The sequence below is a fragment of the Colias croceus genome, chromosome 20 (assembly GCF_905220415.1).
Source record: "Colias croceus chromosome 20, ilColCroc2.1".
NCBI classification, from domain to species: Eukaryota; Metazoa; Arthropoda; class Insecta; order Lepidoptera; family Pieridae; genus Colias; species Colias croceus.
The window spans coordinates 5,228,846-5,244,969 of record NC_059556.1 but is presented as its reverse complement, the minus strand read 5'-3'; the positions used below and the strand labels follow the sequence as shown (position 1 = coordinate 5,244,969).

At 34.5% G+C, this 16,124-nt stretch overlaps 2 protein-coding genes across 3 annotated transcripts; both read left to right on the top strand.

Moving 5' to 3' along the window:
* The first annotated feature begins 7,189 nt into the window (after window positions 1-7,189).
* On the top strand, window positions 7,190-8,380 carry LOC123700972 (cuticle protein 19.8-like). Of its 2 annotated transcripts, XM_045648369.1 has the most exons (3): window positions 7,190-7,304; window positions 7,455-8,252; window positions 8,283-8,380. In XM_045648369.1, exons 1-3 carry the CDS (start codon window positions 7,293-7,295, stop codon window positions 8,304-8,306), a joined length of 834 nt encoding a protein of 277 aa, XP_045504325.1. In that variant the 5' UTR covers window positions 7,190-7,292; the 3' UTR covers window positions 8,307-8,380. The 2 variants fall into 2 exon arrangements, with proteins under 2 accessions (XP_045504325.1, XP_045504324.1); XM_045648368.1 differs by having other exon boundaries at window positions 7,455-8,380.
* A 3,342-nt stretch (window positions 8,381-11,722) lies between these two features.
* On the top strand, window positions 11,723-14,813 carry LOC123700973 (cuticle protein 19.8-like). The gene is made up of 3 exons (XM_045648370.1): window positions 11,723-11,765; window positions 12,699-12,863; window positions 14,136-14,813. The coding sequence occupies exons 1-3, from the start codon at window positions 11,757-11,759 to the stop codon at window positions 14,706-14,708; spliced, it is 747 nt and encodes a 248-aa protein (XP_045504326.1). The 5' UTR covers window positions 11,723-11,756; the 3' UTR covers window positions 14,709-14,813.
* Window positions 14,814-16,124: the final 1,311 nt, after the last annotated feature.

The following is a 16,124-nucleotide window of genomic DNA, read 5'->3' as shown; positions in this document are numbered from 1 at the left end:
TTTCATATTTTCTAAAAGTTCTCAAAAGTTTCTAAAAAAAAAAATTTAACATTAATGTTGCACCACGTTACACCAATAAGATTAATCCTTTTTATAACATGTTAATCTCTAATCTGTCACATCAAAACACAATGATAAAACGTTTCGGTGAGTAAAGCTCAAGTACCTTTTGAAACAATAAGCTACTTCACCTTGACATTATACGTGGGGGCATACTGTGTATGTACAGAGTAGAAACGGATAGAGCTTTATAGTTGCTAGCGTAGTTTTTCTATACGTTGAATCGGCCAAAAGCTTTGGAAAGCATAGGTACATATCTATGACTTTTAATAGCTAACAAATAGATACTAATGTGTTTCAGTTTGGTTTCAGTATAATGACTTTTAACATTTAACAATACTTTTAAATTATCTTTGCTAGATTAGATCTAATAGAATGCGCTAAACTTTGATGAATTGTTTAATAGTATAAGTGATATACAGGATATTGACTTAAGAAACAGTCGTTGTGGATATATTTTTAAATAAATATATTATGAACTTTTGCAAACTGTATTAAATAACTAAAAAATGAATTTTATATAGTTAATTCAGTTTAGTTATATAAAAAAAGTGTGACCGATACGAACAATATTTTATCATAAAAAAAAAATTTTGTAGAGCTAACCTATGTATGAAGACAAATGATACCGCAACCGTAGTAAAATCACCCACATATAGAGCGCTGTCTAGATTAAAGAGAGAGCTTAATTTATCAATAAGACATTGCAAAACCATGTCCTTGTGTTAAATTTGTCTAATTAATAATACATTGTTTTATTACCCTTTGGTTTGTTTTGAATCATTTTTATTGTAGAAAATAGTTACTGTTAAAATACCATGTATGTGAATGAAATGATACACTAGCTAATAACGTTTGTGAATGAGTATAGTGAATAAAAAGCTTCTTATAATTTATTGATTTTTATTTATTACACTTTTCTATGATAGTTAATAATACAAATTACTTAAAATTAAAACTTATAGCTATAGACTAGCACAGAGGGCGGCCTTTCACTAAAGAGTGATCTCTTCCAGGCAATTTACATTGGTATATGTGTAGGTTATTCCGTGAAATTGTTTATGCAGGTACCTATAGGCGATTCCTCATTATCATCTGTACATTTCTCATATTTTATTTCAATCTTTTTCGTCTCTTAGATCACTACTTTGAATAAAAATTTAAACAAATCTAGATATAAATAATTAATAAATAGGAATATTGTATCTACGGAGGTTGAAATTTATTAGCTCCCCTGCGGCCTGCATGATGGATGCTTATTATGATATTATCTGTGCACATTGAACTTTACAATGGCTAAAATAATTGGTGAACCGCACCCGACAACTGTCTTCGTGCTGACCGCTGACCTCAGACGCGTACCGTACCTTCACGGTCACAACTGGGTAATAGAACACGCGTAACACATTCATAATGTGATCAGAAGGTCTTCGTTATTGTTTGCGGTATGAAGAAAGGTAACGTCTGATGTGTTTTGTAGTAACGTAATATGAGTGACGTATGCTGATGCTCGTAGGCATATATTTTATGTTTCAACATTATTAATTTTGAATTATCAAAAAAAATGAAATTTCCTATATATGTGTTCTGATTTGATTTCATATTACGAGCGTTATGTCCAAGGCGTTGAAAAAAAGCACATTTTTCATTTAAAGATAATATTTGTAAATGAAATTACATTACATATAACATAATCTATAATTAAAACAATTACATAATTATCTAAATTCGTTTGTCACTAATAAATCGGAAATGCCATTAAATGTAGTGCGAGGTCAATTCTGTAACCGCAGTGTATGCGACTAATAGACCTAGGCAAATAGTATGTGTTGTAAAATCAGGTTTGTGCTATATATATAATCTTAACATATTACGTTACATTGATATTAATTAACTGACACAGAAGTTATAATATGAGGTCTTGTTTAATATAATAAAAGTTTTTTTTAAGTCAGCCTCCGATAGTAAAATATGTGAACGCGGAGCTGATAAATATTTGTTTTATTCACACATTAGATCTACATACTTAGGTGAAAGAACTTAACCATATAATAAAAATAAATAGCAAAATGTGTTACACAGCTACACATTTTGCTATTCATTTTATTATTTTTTGGTAGCGCCTGCAGGCGCCTAAGTCTACACTCAGGCTTTAACAGTTTGGTGTAAAACTCTAGAACGACGCGACTAATGAAATGGATTAGCAGAATCAAGTCGATGTTATTTATCTCGATTTCCGCAAAGCTTTTGACCGTGTCGATAACGATGTACTGTTGTTGAAGTTAGCAGATCATGGATGTGGCCCGACTTTGCTCAAGCTGTTTTCTAATTATCTTAGGGATCGGAAACAATTTGTAAAATATGGCCCGTACCTATATTTCAGAGTCTTATTCTACTCGATCTGGTATAAGTCAAGGATCAAATCTTGGTCCTTTGCTGTTTTTATTAATGATAAACGATTTACCGGATGTAATTGAAAAGTCGGATATCTTACTCTTTGCCGATGATGTTAAAATATTTAAGGTCATTAAATCGGATGAAGATTACTGCCGCTTGCAAACAGACGTAGATGCAGTTTATATGTGGAGTGTGAAGAACAAACTACACTTTAATATTGACAAGTGTGAATTTATGACATTTTAGTCGTTCAGCCCATATACGGAACTATGTTTATAGTTTAGGACAGGATCGAATATCGCGTGTGATTAAAGTACGCGACTTAGGTATCACATTCGTGCCTCATCTTTCGTTTCATGAGCATATTCACAATGTTTCTAACGCTGCATACAAACGTTTAGGATTCTTACTGCGCAACTCTGTCGGACTTTCAGATAGCGCTATTAGAGTTCTCTACTCGGCACTTGTTAGGAGTATTCTAGAGACGAATTCCGTTGTCTGGAGTCCCTACGAGAAAAAATATATCCTTATGTTGGAGCAGGTACAAAAGAAATTCTTAAGGTCCTTGTATGCAAGAAGTTTTAATTATTACCCATATCTATATCCCACAAAATTCTTGCTGGGTAGTTTGGGTTATAACTCGCTGGAACTTCGTAGAAGTCTATCAACTGTTAAATTTGCTCTTAACGTTTTATACAATAAAATAGATTCTAATGATTTATTAGAAATGCTCTTACGGCTAAATGTGCCTGACAATTATACACGGGCTCGTAGCCACCAACTGTTAGCTGCTTGGCGCACACGCACGGTTCAACGCCAACAGTCTCCGGTGCCTCGCATGCTTTCGCTGCAACTCAATCCTCAATTCTGCACCAGTATATGATTTGTTTGTGTCAGGGATGGGAATGATTGGTGAAGAATGTAAGAGGTACCAAGAACTAAGGACGTAGTGATAAGTTTAGAATTAAGTTTTATATGTATGGTTTGGCGTATGCCGTAAATAAATAAATAAATAAATAATACGGTAATTTTTTTAACGTTTGTGTAAAGGCACAAAGAAGGTTCTCACGGAGAGAAATCCCGAAGGATGGATGGAGATATAAAACAACGTTTGTTGGGGCAGCTGGTTTAAAATAATAATAGATGGTTCTATGGTTAATTTATTATTACTTTTAATAAGTTCATCCAAAGTTAAATAATAAAGCTTATTTATTTACTTGAGCCTTCACTGCAACCTAATGCATAATAACAACTTCAACACTATAAATTACTATTCGAATTATTTTATGATATAAATGAAATACATAATATAAAATATAGATAAAATGCTGCAGTCGTATAGGCACGTATAGGGCTATTTATTGGCAGCTTGTTAGTTTCGTAGGCTGAATGCAAGAGTTGAAAAGGTCACCTGATTGTGACGATACGTAGCACGACAAGTAAGTACATTAAAGTTTAAGGATACGTAATGATAATTGTTGTTTGACCTATATTGGTTCAAAGCTAATTGTTTTATACATATAAATCAATAGATACTAAGGTATTTTTATGACTTTAATTAAAAATTATTTTTACACGCTTTTTATTAGCTTCACCTGTATGTTTGTTTGTAACCGACTTCTTTGGGCGCGATTTTGACCCACTTTAAACGGCCAGATTTCGTTCAAACTTTGTAGATTTATTGAGGACCGATGACAATACACTAATTTGATAAAATTATTCCATTTTTCAATTTGCAAAAAGCGTGTTTTTTAGTTTTTTTTTAAATATTATTATTAAATGAAAGAATTTATTATCATTCTTATGGTGACATTTATGATAATTTTTCTGTAGCGGAATTAGGAATCATACTGAATGGACATTAAACATTAATTATTAGTTTCATGAAATCGAAATAAAATTATTAAAAAAAAAACTCATATACATTAAATCTATAATAACGTGAAGTTTTTTGAAACTAATTTTAGATAAATTTATTTGAAACAGCACTCGACATTGGTCTGAATCAGCAACATTATTATTGAGAAACAAATGGTCTATCTAGTGCAGTCTTACGCAATATTTGTAAGGATTGAATATCAAAGTAACTTATATGCTAACTGTGAAGGTAAGTAGGCCCAGCTTGCAACACTCCCAGGATAATGTCAAACTCGGCCGATGCAATAAAGGCCACATATGGAGAAAGTAACGCGACGTCTAGTATAATACTTATTACCTGTGACCACGTGTTCTTGTTCTAAGCGTTTATTTATAGCTGCCATTAAATTATGTTATGCAAATGTCACGAACGAGGCGGCAATCAAAGAATTTGAATTAGCGATATTTAATGATAGAATATATAAATATATACCTATCGTGTAAGTGCGCGCACGCTTCGGTATGAATTAGGCCACACTTTCACTAGGGTAGTTTTTATTTATTTTTTGTTTTCATCTGTGTTTTTATACTAGTGGTCCGCCTCGGCTTCGCCTTTGATACAACATGTAGTCTTTATTACTCAGGGATCACGTACCTAAATATCCAATGTTGAAAGAATTTTTGAATGTTCCACTTATTACCTACTCATTTTATCATATTATATTTGTATTTTATATTGATAAAAAATCCGAGTAAAAAGATCGGCTTCCTTACGAAATTAATGAATCTATGATATAGGTACACAGTTTACAGAATATGGGAACATCCCAGATGTACCTATAGCAACAATTGGTACAAACAATAAGTACGTATTTATTACAGTCTTAATCAGCATCACATTCTAAGGCACCATGACAGTGATAACTTTATAGTTATACATGAGGCTAGATTGTTATCGATATGCAAATAGTTACACACATTGACATTCATATCTACTGAACATAAGAAACAGTCAAGTGGGTCACATATCATATGGATTATTTTATTTGACAAGGCTTCGACACACAAAAAAAAAGACGTGTGGCACTCGGGGACTGCCGCGGTAAAGCTATTGCATAGCATGCCTTCAAGCCACAACTCCGAGCCCGTCGGAGTGGGGAGCGTGAGGTTTTTTTCGTTACGGAATTTCTCGATTCGGTCCCTGCGCTCAAGGCCCGTAAAAATTTACAATATTAAAATTACATTATTAGATCCCACACATCATCATAAGAGTAACGACATAATATATCTGATGCTTGAGATTATGATAAAATATGAATATAATTAATTACCTCTGTTCGTCCGCTAAATATGGTAGCGTGTGAAGATAAAATTTAAAGAGGCGTATTGCAATGCTTTTAAATGTGCTTAAAGGGCTCGAATCAAAGGGGAAATCTTAATAAATTCCAGTAGCAGTAATATACGATACATATCAGTTATACGAAGTGCGTTCAAACGTATTGTTACGCAAAGTCTGGCAGCCTTGTGAAGGACGCGCGTGATACGGAAAATACAGTTATTTTTCGTATTAGTAAAACCATGTCGTCGTTTTCTATAGATACGTTGCAGATAATAAGAATAATTGTAACAGTTACAAACATGAAATAAGAAACAGATTACATACGACTATATTAACGTATGACGGGGAGTATTTGTGTTCAAGACAAATATGTATACTTAATCTAAAAATCTCTATGTAGTGAGAAGCTCTACCATGCTCTACCATTTTTTAGGAAATGGTGGATGGGGGTTGGATTTTGGTTTGTATTTGATTAAGTAAATGATTTATAAAGAAATTACATAACTAGCATTAGCATTATTATAATAAAATATACATAGGCACAGATAATATAATAGTATACTTTGACGACATACATTTGTTTAAAACTTGGTGTAAACCGGTGATGTATTTATGACAAATGGGGATCCATGTTACTAGTAATTAGAATGTTTTTGTTTATATGTTTTAAACGAAGGCTAAGAATTTTAAAAAGCTTTGAACAAAAAGACGTAATCACTCTTAATGAGAGTGCAAACCTGATAAGAATCAGACTGCCTGCTAATGACATAATTAGTCTAGCGGTATACTCTTTTCGTTACATAAAACTTTGACATGTTACCCAATTGACTTAATATTTAAACGAATAAATATGTTGTACTTGATAAGAATTAATAATTTCGCAAAAAAAATTATTCGTTGCACGTCCGGAGAGCGTTACAAAAGACGATTCACAGAAGCGTTGTTTGAGAAACTGGAGCAGTTACCCTATTTATGACTTAATTTGTTTAACAACTTACTATATTTATAGTCATAGTCAAGGCCTTAAACAAGGAAAAACAAAAGTAATTGTATGAAAAATAAAATAATCTTTTAAAATTATTAATTAATAAAGGAAAGATCGTAAATTCTTTCTATAGAAAATATACCTAATGCTTTATTTAATACTAAAGGCCTATTAATAAATAATATATCTATTTGGAGTTTAAAACTATTCACAATTCGAATATGCTACATGTAATATGCAATTCCATTTAAACGTTTTCTTATTGCTTTCATGTACTTGTGGTTTGAAATTTCAGATGACTGAATGCAGTATCATTAGTTATTCACATTGTTTCCGTCTAACGTGTCTATAATAACCGAGACCATCGTGTAAATAGACCTCCTGAAAACAAGTCTAAATAATAGAAGGAAAAATGAGTGTGACCGCGATGTTTCATAGCCCCGGCCCAGTTGCACAAGTAGCGGCTTTGTTTAAGTGACATTGTCCAGTCGTCCCATCGACCAGACTTGTACGTGCGTACTTGAATATATTTAAATTTGGAGATGCTCTCGGGATGAAGCAACGAGCCACTATAAATGCCGTTAGTGGCCAACAAGGGGTACAGTTCACAGCTTCTAGCATCCCTGTGCACATTACAACTACCAAACCAACAAAATGGTGTTCAAGGTACGGAGTTTCATTGGATTTAAGTGAAGTGCATTCTAGTGATAGTGAAAGTGATACAAGTGTGATTAAAAGCATTCCATTTGATTGTTGTAATGGCACATAAACTTTTCTTTTATTTGTGACAGCGCATAAACATACTTGTCTTTCCAGGTCGTGATTTTCTCATGCCTCGTGGCTCTGGCTTATGGAAGCGTGGCTCCAGTCGCCTATACCGCACCAGTGGTAGCAGCAAAACTTGAAGAGTTCGACTCCTTTCCACAATACCGATTTGGATACAATGTAGCCGACTCTCTCACCGGTGACTACAAGAGCCAACAAGAACAACGCGATGGCGACTTAGTTCAGGGATCATACTCTCTCGTTGAACCTGACGGCACTCGTCGTGTGGTCGACTATTCTGCGGATTCAGTCAATGGATTCAACGCTGTGGTCCGCAAGGAACCTTTGGTTGCGGCAGCACCCGCTGTTGTCGCTGAGCCTGCTGTGGTTCCCGCCCGCATATCCGCCGCTCCGGCTGTAGCTGTAGCGGAACCCGTTGTAGCTGCTAAGGTTGCCGCTCCCGTCGTCGCTCCAGTGGCCCGCTATGCCGTCGCACCTGCCACGTACTACAGCAACGCTGCCGTAGCTGCGGCTAGATATTCAGCTGCCCCAGTGGCTGCTCCAGTTGTGGCTAGATACGCCGCCGCTCCGGTTGCCGCCGCCCCAGTTGCCGCTCCAGTATTTGCGAGATACGCCGCAGCTCCTTACGCTGCGTACACCGCCCCGTTAGCTGCCGCCCCCGTGGCTGCTCCTGTATATTCCGCCCGATACGCCGCCCCAGTCGCTGCCGCATACAGCTACCCCGCTGCATACACAGCGATTGCCGCACCTGCCCAATACGCCGTACCCGCCTACTCAGCCGTTGCCGCGCCAGCTCGCCTCGCTGTTGCCCCAGCGCCGGCCGTAGCTGCCGCTCCCGCGAAAATCGTTGAGACCGCCGCTGCTGGCTACCGATACCCTTAATTTTAATAATAATTGGATGGCTCAATATCAAAGACTTGCTATGTATATAGTTAAATAAATGTTTTTATACGGTATTATTTGGTACTTTCAATCTAAATAATAATTACTTCTGCTTCCCAAAGAAACGATAACTTTAAACTGCTTCCCAAAGAATGTTTCGCTTACCCACACAAAATATACACTCATAAATTATAATCATGAATACAAAACTAACTAAATATATTTAAAAAAATTGTGATTCATAACTATTATAAAATAATAGTTATCTACTTATATATTATTTTATAAAATTTAGTGAAGGATGCCTTTATTCCGAATTAAAATAAAGCAAAGATTTTTTAGTATTCGTATAAGAAATTAATGTTATACATGAAAATAATATGTACACCCACCTTACACACAACCTACCACTGGGCACAGATATGTAGGTAATATTATCCTATACACAACAATGAGTATCATGCATATGTGCAGCATATAAACCATACACTTAGAAGTCTAAAAATCTTTTGTTAATAAGTAAAAGCAGATTGAACATTGCTTTTACAGTGTAGCTCTCAGATTAACTGATGAAAATTGTTGAACCACTGAGGCCGTACTCACAAAGGAATTTCCGAAAGGAAACGTTTCCTCAGGTAAATCTATACTGATGATTGATATTTTTACGTATTACAACTTTCCTATTACTTATTTGCTTTTAGTAAAAAATAATGAACATAAATTTTCTAAAATCATTTACTAATATTTACATTCCTTTTCTACATATCGTGTGCCATAATATTAAATATCCTCTATTCGTCGATTTTCGTAGCAAAGAGTACCTACAACCGATAGCTTTACATATTATGTTATAAATTATGTATAATAATAAATTTTAGTCATCTATACATATAATAAATCTGTAGAAGGGTCAATTCTGTACATTGAAAATATTGAAAAAATAAATAGCAAGGGGTGTTACTGGATCGATACCAAACCCAAATATGTGATTAAAAAAATTTTTGTCTGTCTGTCTGTCTGTCTGTCTGTATGTGAAGACATCACGTGAAAACTACAAGTCCGATTTCGATGAAACTTGGTATAATTATACCTTATTATCCTGGGCGTAAAATAGGATAAGGTAAAAGCACCTAATACGGAGGTATTTCGCAACATTTGAAAGTAAGTATCAAAAATAAGCATTTGTAAGTCTTTGTAAAGGTGCCAAACCACTTTATCGTTAAAAGTGGAACTTAAATTTTGTATTGCTGTTGAGTCTATGTTTATTTTCATGATATTTCTTATTTTAAAAAAATATTTAAATAGTCAGGTCGATTTTCCCTAACACGGAGGTATAATTTTGGTCAGAGCCTAATACTGCGGTAGGCGGCTCCTAAAACGGAGGGTCAGAAATTATATTCATTGAAGTTCCGTACAAATAATATTTGTTAAATAATAGGAATGTGTTAGTAAAGTAAATTGTAAGTTTTTTATTCATTGACCATTGGTTTGATTACGTTGATTCATTTTTAATGTGTTTCATTTATGCTTTTAGTTTTATCGAAAAAAAAAACACGCATATCAAATAAGAATCCACAAAAAAAGACACAAAACTTCTTATTTATTTACGCAACCCTAAATCTGGTAATTTTAAGTTCTATTATATTAGGGCCGTAATAGGAGATCATATAACCTAATACAGAGTTACCTGGAAATATCTACCACCGTAATAGGAAAATTACTCGTGTTTTTAATAATCCTAATTCTGACCCATCAAAAATTCGATAAACAAGAGAATGTAAATGCTTAATCAAATGATAACAGTTTTTTGGCTCAGATGTGTAAAACTCAAATCAACAGTTATACAAAATAAATGATTTGTGATACATTAAAATACACCTTCCTATTTTTACCCCTTCTAAGAAACAAACATTTTGTACTCAACCGTTTTCATATTTAACTGGATTTCCAATTAAGAACACATACCGCAGAATATGGTTTCTAATTTATCAGATTAATAATTATTTCAACTAATCTTGGAATTAATTCAATAAGTAAATAAAATGAAAGTTATAAACAATTAAACATGCCCAGTAGTTTTCCTATTTCGGAGTTATGCCACCGTATTAGGATTAATCTATAAAATTTGTACCGTATTACGGCGGTATTTTATTTCTTATTTTTTGGGTAGAAAATGACTTACAAATATGAAACAAGCTATTTAAATAGTGAGTGTAATAGTAGGAAAATGCAATAAACAATACAAATACAAACTTGAACGGCATATTAATACGAAAAACTTAGTTTATAAATATTAGTGTACTTACTTTTGTTGTTTCACGTTTGTATGGAAACACCTCTCATGTCGATGCCGTTACACAGATTGATTGATCTTGTTGTGTTGTCTATGTGCTATACTTGCAAACGTTAGTTAAGTCATGGAGTAATAAATTTGGAATAAATAGTTTACATTTTGGTGTACTTAAAATTAATAAAACAGGAATAAAACTCGAAAATAGAAATACCACCGTTTTAGGGAGCGATTTTGACTACCGCCGTATTAGGAGCCTTTACCTTACTTTTTATCCTGGAAAAATACTAGAAAAAAAATAATCTTAATTTTTCAGTTATAGACGACGTTGACGTTGACGTAGACGTTGTTCTGTAGAACCGCGAACACACGTTGCGTATTATTATATGCCTAGCCGTATTTGGGTCCAATAGATATTTATAAGATGTCATTGTCAGATTTACTCAAAATGGAGAAATAAACCATCCACGCGAAGACCGACATCCGCGCGGACGGAGTCGCGGGCGGAAGCTAGTGTTTAATATTTGAATACTCTAAAAATTATAAATAATTATTATTTATTTGCTAAAAATTTATAACCATATTGTTTCATAAATGAACCATTCAAGTTAGCAAAAGTATAATGAATAATATTATCTTTGATAATAGTGTGAAATAAAAACAAACGTTATGTAACGATAAATTATCGCGTACCGTCATATTTATTACGCTCATACGTGGTGGTCATACGTTTTCTGTTCTCTATTTCACTCATACCAAAATTGTACGTATGTACATCCTACAGGATACCGGATAAAATAATAAATAAATAAATCAATTATTTTCATATAATAATTTTACAAATTAAAGTGACCCTAGGCATTGGCAAGGCACTATGTAAAATTATTTTATTATAGAAAACTAAACCACATTTACAAAAAAAATGTCAAAACTAGACAAAATTTAAATGGAGAAAGCTTTCAGCAGCAGCTTATAAACGAAGAAAGAATCATTAAAATTGTTTACTTACATCAATTTGCCATCTTATCATCACGATTTCTTCCAGACAACCTTGGCAATATAATATTCTATTAATGTTCGTCCAACGTTTTGTCAGTATTACTGTGATATGACTCCACAGTGGATACCCATTACGATCAAATGACTCAGTCGCTGTTGCTATGAATAAAGTTGGTGAAATTTAACTACCGTAACTGCCTAGTGACTTATTTTTTTTTTTTTTTGTAAGGTGTTTCTCAATGTTAGCCAGAAGGGCTTCTACATTTTAACGCGGACGCGGGGGTGAACTGAAGGTTCACCCTGGTAGCGACATGCACAAGGGCGTCCCCCCTTGACGGGGACCACGAACCTCGGCTTGAGCTGTCGCTTGAGTGGAGGAGGCCAGAAGGGCCCTAATCGGACGGGTAGTGACTTATGCCTACTACTTTTTACAAAGGCAATCAAAATATGACATACTTTTTCCTTAGTCGTTTATTACGTATGCAATAATCTAAGTATGATCCCTTTATTACAGATTCCCAAACTTCATTTTATTATATTATGATGTAGTATGTTATTTTTTCTCTTTTTTCAGTGTTTCAAGTTCCATAAATAAAAAAAAAGTTTCTCTCAAGTTGGATCGAACTGCACATGGTGTGCGAATTTTATTATAATTGGTTAAGTGGTTTAGGAGTCCATTGAGGACAAACATTGTGACACGAGATTTATGTATATTTTAAAATTAATATTAATTATTTATCTTATATACAAAAATAGTACGAGCCTGATAAGGTTTTAATGGATCCCTACTTTTTTAAATAATCGCGTCGTGCTATTCAGTTTGCTTAAAATATAAAACTGAAGTACAAGCCAGACGATTACATTACCTACCATCATTGTTTTTATCCCGGGAAGAGCCTTAGCGAACAACTATTCAGAAAAACAAATACAACTGGATGTATCGTAGAAATTGGCCATTTGTTTTGAAGAACAGCACACGGATCCCAATCTCAAATAGTTTACACATGCCTATTGTTTTTATCCCGGGATAAAAACAATAGGCATGTGTAAACTATTTGAATCCTTACTGCTCTAATTGAAAACGATATAAAAAATCGTAACAGCAATACAACGATCGCGTAACACGCTTTCTTCAATGGGCCACAAGTATTGTACTCACGTCCTCAGTTACGTATCGTCAGATATATAACGCGGCTTCGCCCCAGGGTATTCACAGTACTTCCTCGGACTGCACATCCAACCCTAAGCAAACAGCCATGAACACCAAGGTAAAATTATTTATAATTATTTCAATAACAAACAATTTCTTTGACCTTTAAAGTTAACTGTCACAAGGGTTAATCTTATTTTAAAAACATAATTTTAACAATTAATTTATATTTCGCTCTCCTTATATAGATTTATGAAAATATTTTTTATCACTGCCTTCAAGTAACTGCCCATTAGTGCTTATAAGCATACTGTCAAAAATAAATTAATATTGATATTGATATTAACCTACTTAACATTTTTAATTTGCATCTACATCGAGCTTACAATGACGACAAAAGCTCTTAAGATTTAATTCCATCATTTATTTTACGATTTATGATCCACCAAAAGTATACAATGTCATAGTAGATCAGAAGCATTTGTTGTTATCATGCAATCGGTACCGGTATCGCATTATCACAGTCACGGAGGTCGCGGTGATAGCATCACCTCGTCGTGACATGCTCGATTGACTAACACTTCCATATCGGCTTAATTTGCGACACCACCCTCTTTCTATGTAGATGCTTTTATTTGTTGGATCTTAATGTCTGTGATAAAGTAAGAGCTTTAGAAAAAAATCTCTAATTATTCAAATATGATCGTATTTATTGTTATTTATATGTAGAAGAAGGGGCTTAGTGTGCTATTGAAATGTTTTTATTGTGCCGAGATTGTCTAAAGTTAAAAAAATAGGTAATATAAAGCTTTATAATGCACACTTTGCACTTTTGTATTCTGTAGTAAATTTAAATTAAATTAAATTTTATTTATTTTAATTATATTTTACTTTACAATTATAATTTACTTATTAATTATGGACATTTAAATAGTTGCAATTATTGCATTCTATGTATATTATGACGATTGACGATTAGAAATTTCAGTCATTCGAATAGCATACTGATATGAAATTATAACAACATTAATAATAATTTAGGTGGTACATTTTATTGATACGTTTAATATTCACGACACTATTACGAAAAGTGGTCCTTTCTTTTGAAGCAGGAACATGGCGCAAGTAGCGCGTGTATTCAGTTCGCGCACGTTCGGCGCATATCAATGGAGTGACCAATTCGATCCAATCGTTGTTGTTATTGTGTAATGGATCTATGTTATCTATTGTGCATCATGTCGTAATTATTTGTTTTCGTTTGTTGGCCATTTTTTTTAAATTAATCACCAGACCTCACTTCATTTCAATGTCGCAAAAAAAAAAAAAGTAACTACAACTTGCAAACGAAATTTCCATACCCCAATATTGTAATAACATTTTTTTCTTACAGATTGTAGTATTCATCTGCCTGGTGGGCGTTGCCACCGCTAGCGTAGTAGGACCAGTTCCGGTAGCACGAGTGGACCCCTTACCTCAATACTCCTTCGGCTACGACGTCCAGGATTCATTAACTGGGGATTACAAAGGACACCAGGAACACAGAAACGGAGATCTCGTAACTGGCTCATATTCCGTCGTCGACCCAGACGGTACCAGGAGGATTGTGGACTACGCTGCTGATCCGTTGAACGGATTCAACGCTGTTGTTCGCCGTGAGCCTCTAGTAGCTGCTGTTGCCGCCAAGGTTGTAGCTCCTGCGCCTGTTGTAGCCCCAGCGCCTGTACTCGCGCCTGCCCCAGTAGCACATGCTCCATTATTTGCTCCTGCCCCTGCTCCACTAGTTGCCCGTGCGCCAGTAGTTGCCCCAGCTCATTATGCCACAGCACACTATGCCCCAGCGCATTATGCCCCAGCGCATTACGCCCCTGCGCATTACGCCCCAGCTCCAGTAGTGAGGGCGCCTCTCTTCGCACCCGCCCCCGCACCTCTATACGCCCCCAGAATAGCCAGTCCTTACTGGTAGATGAATTATTACAATTTTCTTGTTGACTGCTTGTATATAAACCTATTATTGTTAAGGATTTTTCTACTTAAATGTTATTTATGTTATTAAAAGAATTGAAACAAATTTATTTATTTTTATTTTAAACTCTACCTATACGTCATTAAATAATAAACAATTGTGAGATATACCTACTCATATTATAAATCTTATTTATTATTATTACTTATTAAAGATAGATAGTTTGTTTGTTTGAACACGCTTATCTCAGAAACTACAGGGCCTTTAGAAAAAACGTACGTAACGCCATGGAATAGAAACTGCTAACGCTTGACATAAGCTCATGACATTTTGGTAATGGTTCGGTCACACTACCAAAGACGACGACGACCACGACCAAAATTCCAATCTTGCCGAAATTTGTTCAAAATCTTTTAGTTATAGTAATCTTTTAATCATTAGTTCAAATAAAAAATTTCGAGGTCAATTAATAAAAAAAATAGGGTTTTTTTGCGATTTTCGCCGAGATGGTAAGTTTATCATACAATCACCTGAACCAAAATTGTAGATCATCTAATTATCTATAAAAAAGGTTAAATACATTTTTTTCCAGGAGCCACCGTTTCTATGAAAAACCTGTTTGTTTATCCATTGATCTCAAATTTTTTTTTCCAAACACCAATACGACAGGAAATTCTTAAATTTTATTTTTAATTGTGTTTTGCACAATTTTATTTAATTGCGACTGGATGAAAATTTTCTTGGTGGTCGTCGTTGTCGTTGGTAGGGTGACCGAATCCTTAGGCAAAACATCATACGCTTATGTCAATTTCTATCGATAGCGTATTCTATTCCTTGGCGTTTTGACGTTCGTCTCGGCGCTGTCCGATTTGAAAAATTAATTCAGTGTTAGGTAGGTATTTATGGTCCATTTATAGAAGAAAGCTTTCACTTGAGCTCTAGTAGCTTGTGACTTCTTAAATTGTACTCATTTTCACCTATTTATAATGTTAAAGAAACCAGACGCAGTAAAGAAAACTATTATAGGTATATACATATTAGAGTATATTTTACATAGGTTCCCGTAAATACTTAAAGTTGCTGCGGTCAAATGCCCAGGGTGAAATTTTTATGTTTTGTTTTGATATCAAGGAATACAAAAAATAAGCATCCCTTAGCAAATTTTTGAAATTAATATCTATACTAATATGTATGATAAAGCTGAAGAGTTTGTTTGTTTGTTTGTTTGAACGCGCTAATCTCGAGAACTACTGGTCCGATTTCAAAAATTCTTTCGGTGTTAGATAGCTCATTTATCGAGGAAGGCTAATTAGGCTTCGCTGCGAAGGCTATAAAATCACGCTACGACCAACAGGAGTGAAGCCACGGCGGTTAAACCGCGCGGAGCAGCTACTAAAATATATTTTTTAATTACCT

What these genes read in the sequence shown, in the direction of transcription:
- LOC123700973 (XM_045648370.1), top strand. An exon ending in AAACAGCCATGAACACCAAG is followed by an intron (nt 12,864 to 14,135) that starts GTAAAATTATTT and finishes TTTTTCTTACAG; the next exon opens with ATTGTAGTATTCATCTGCCT.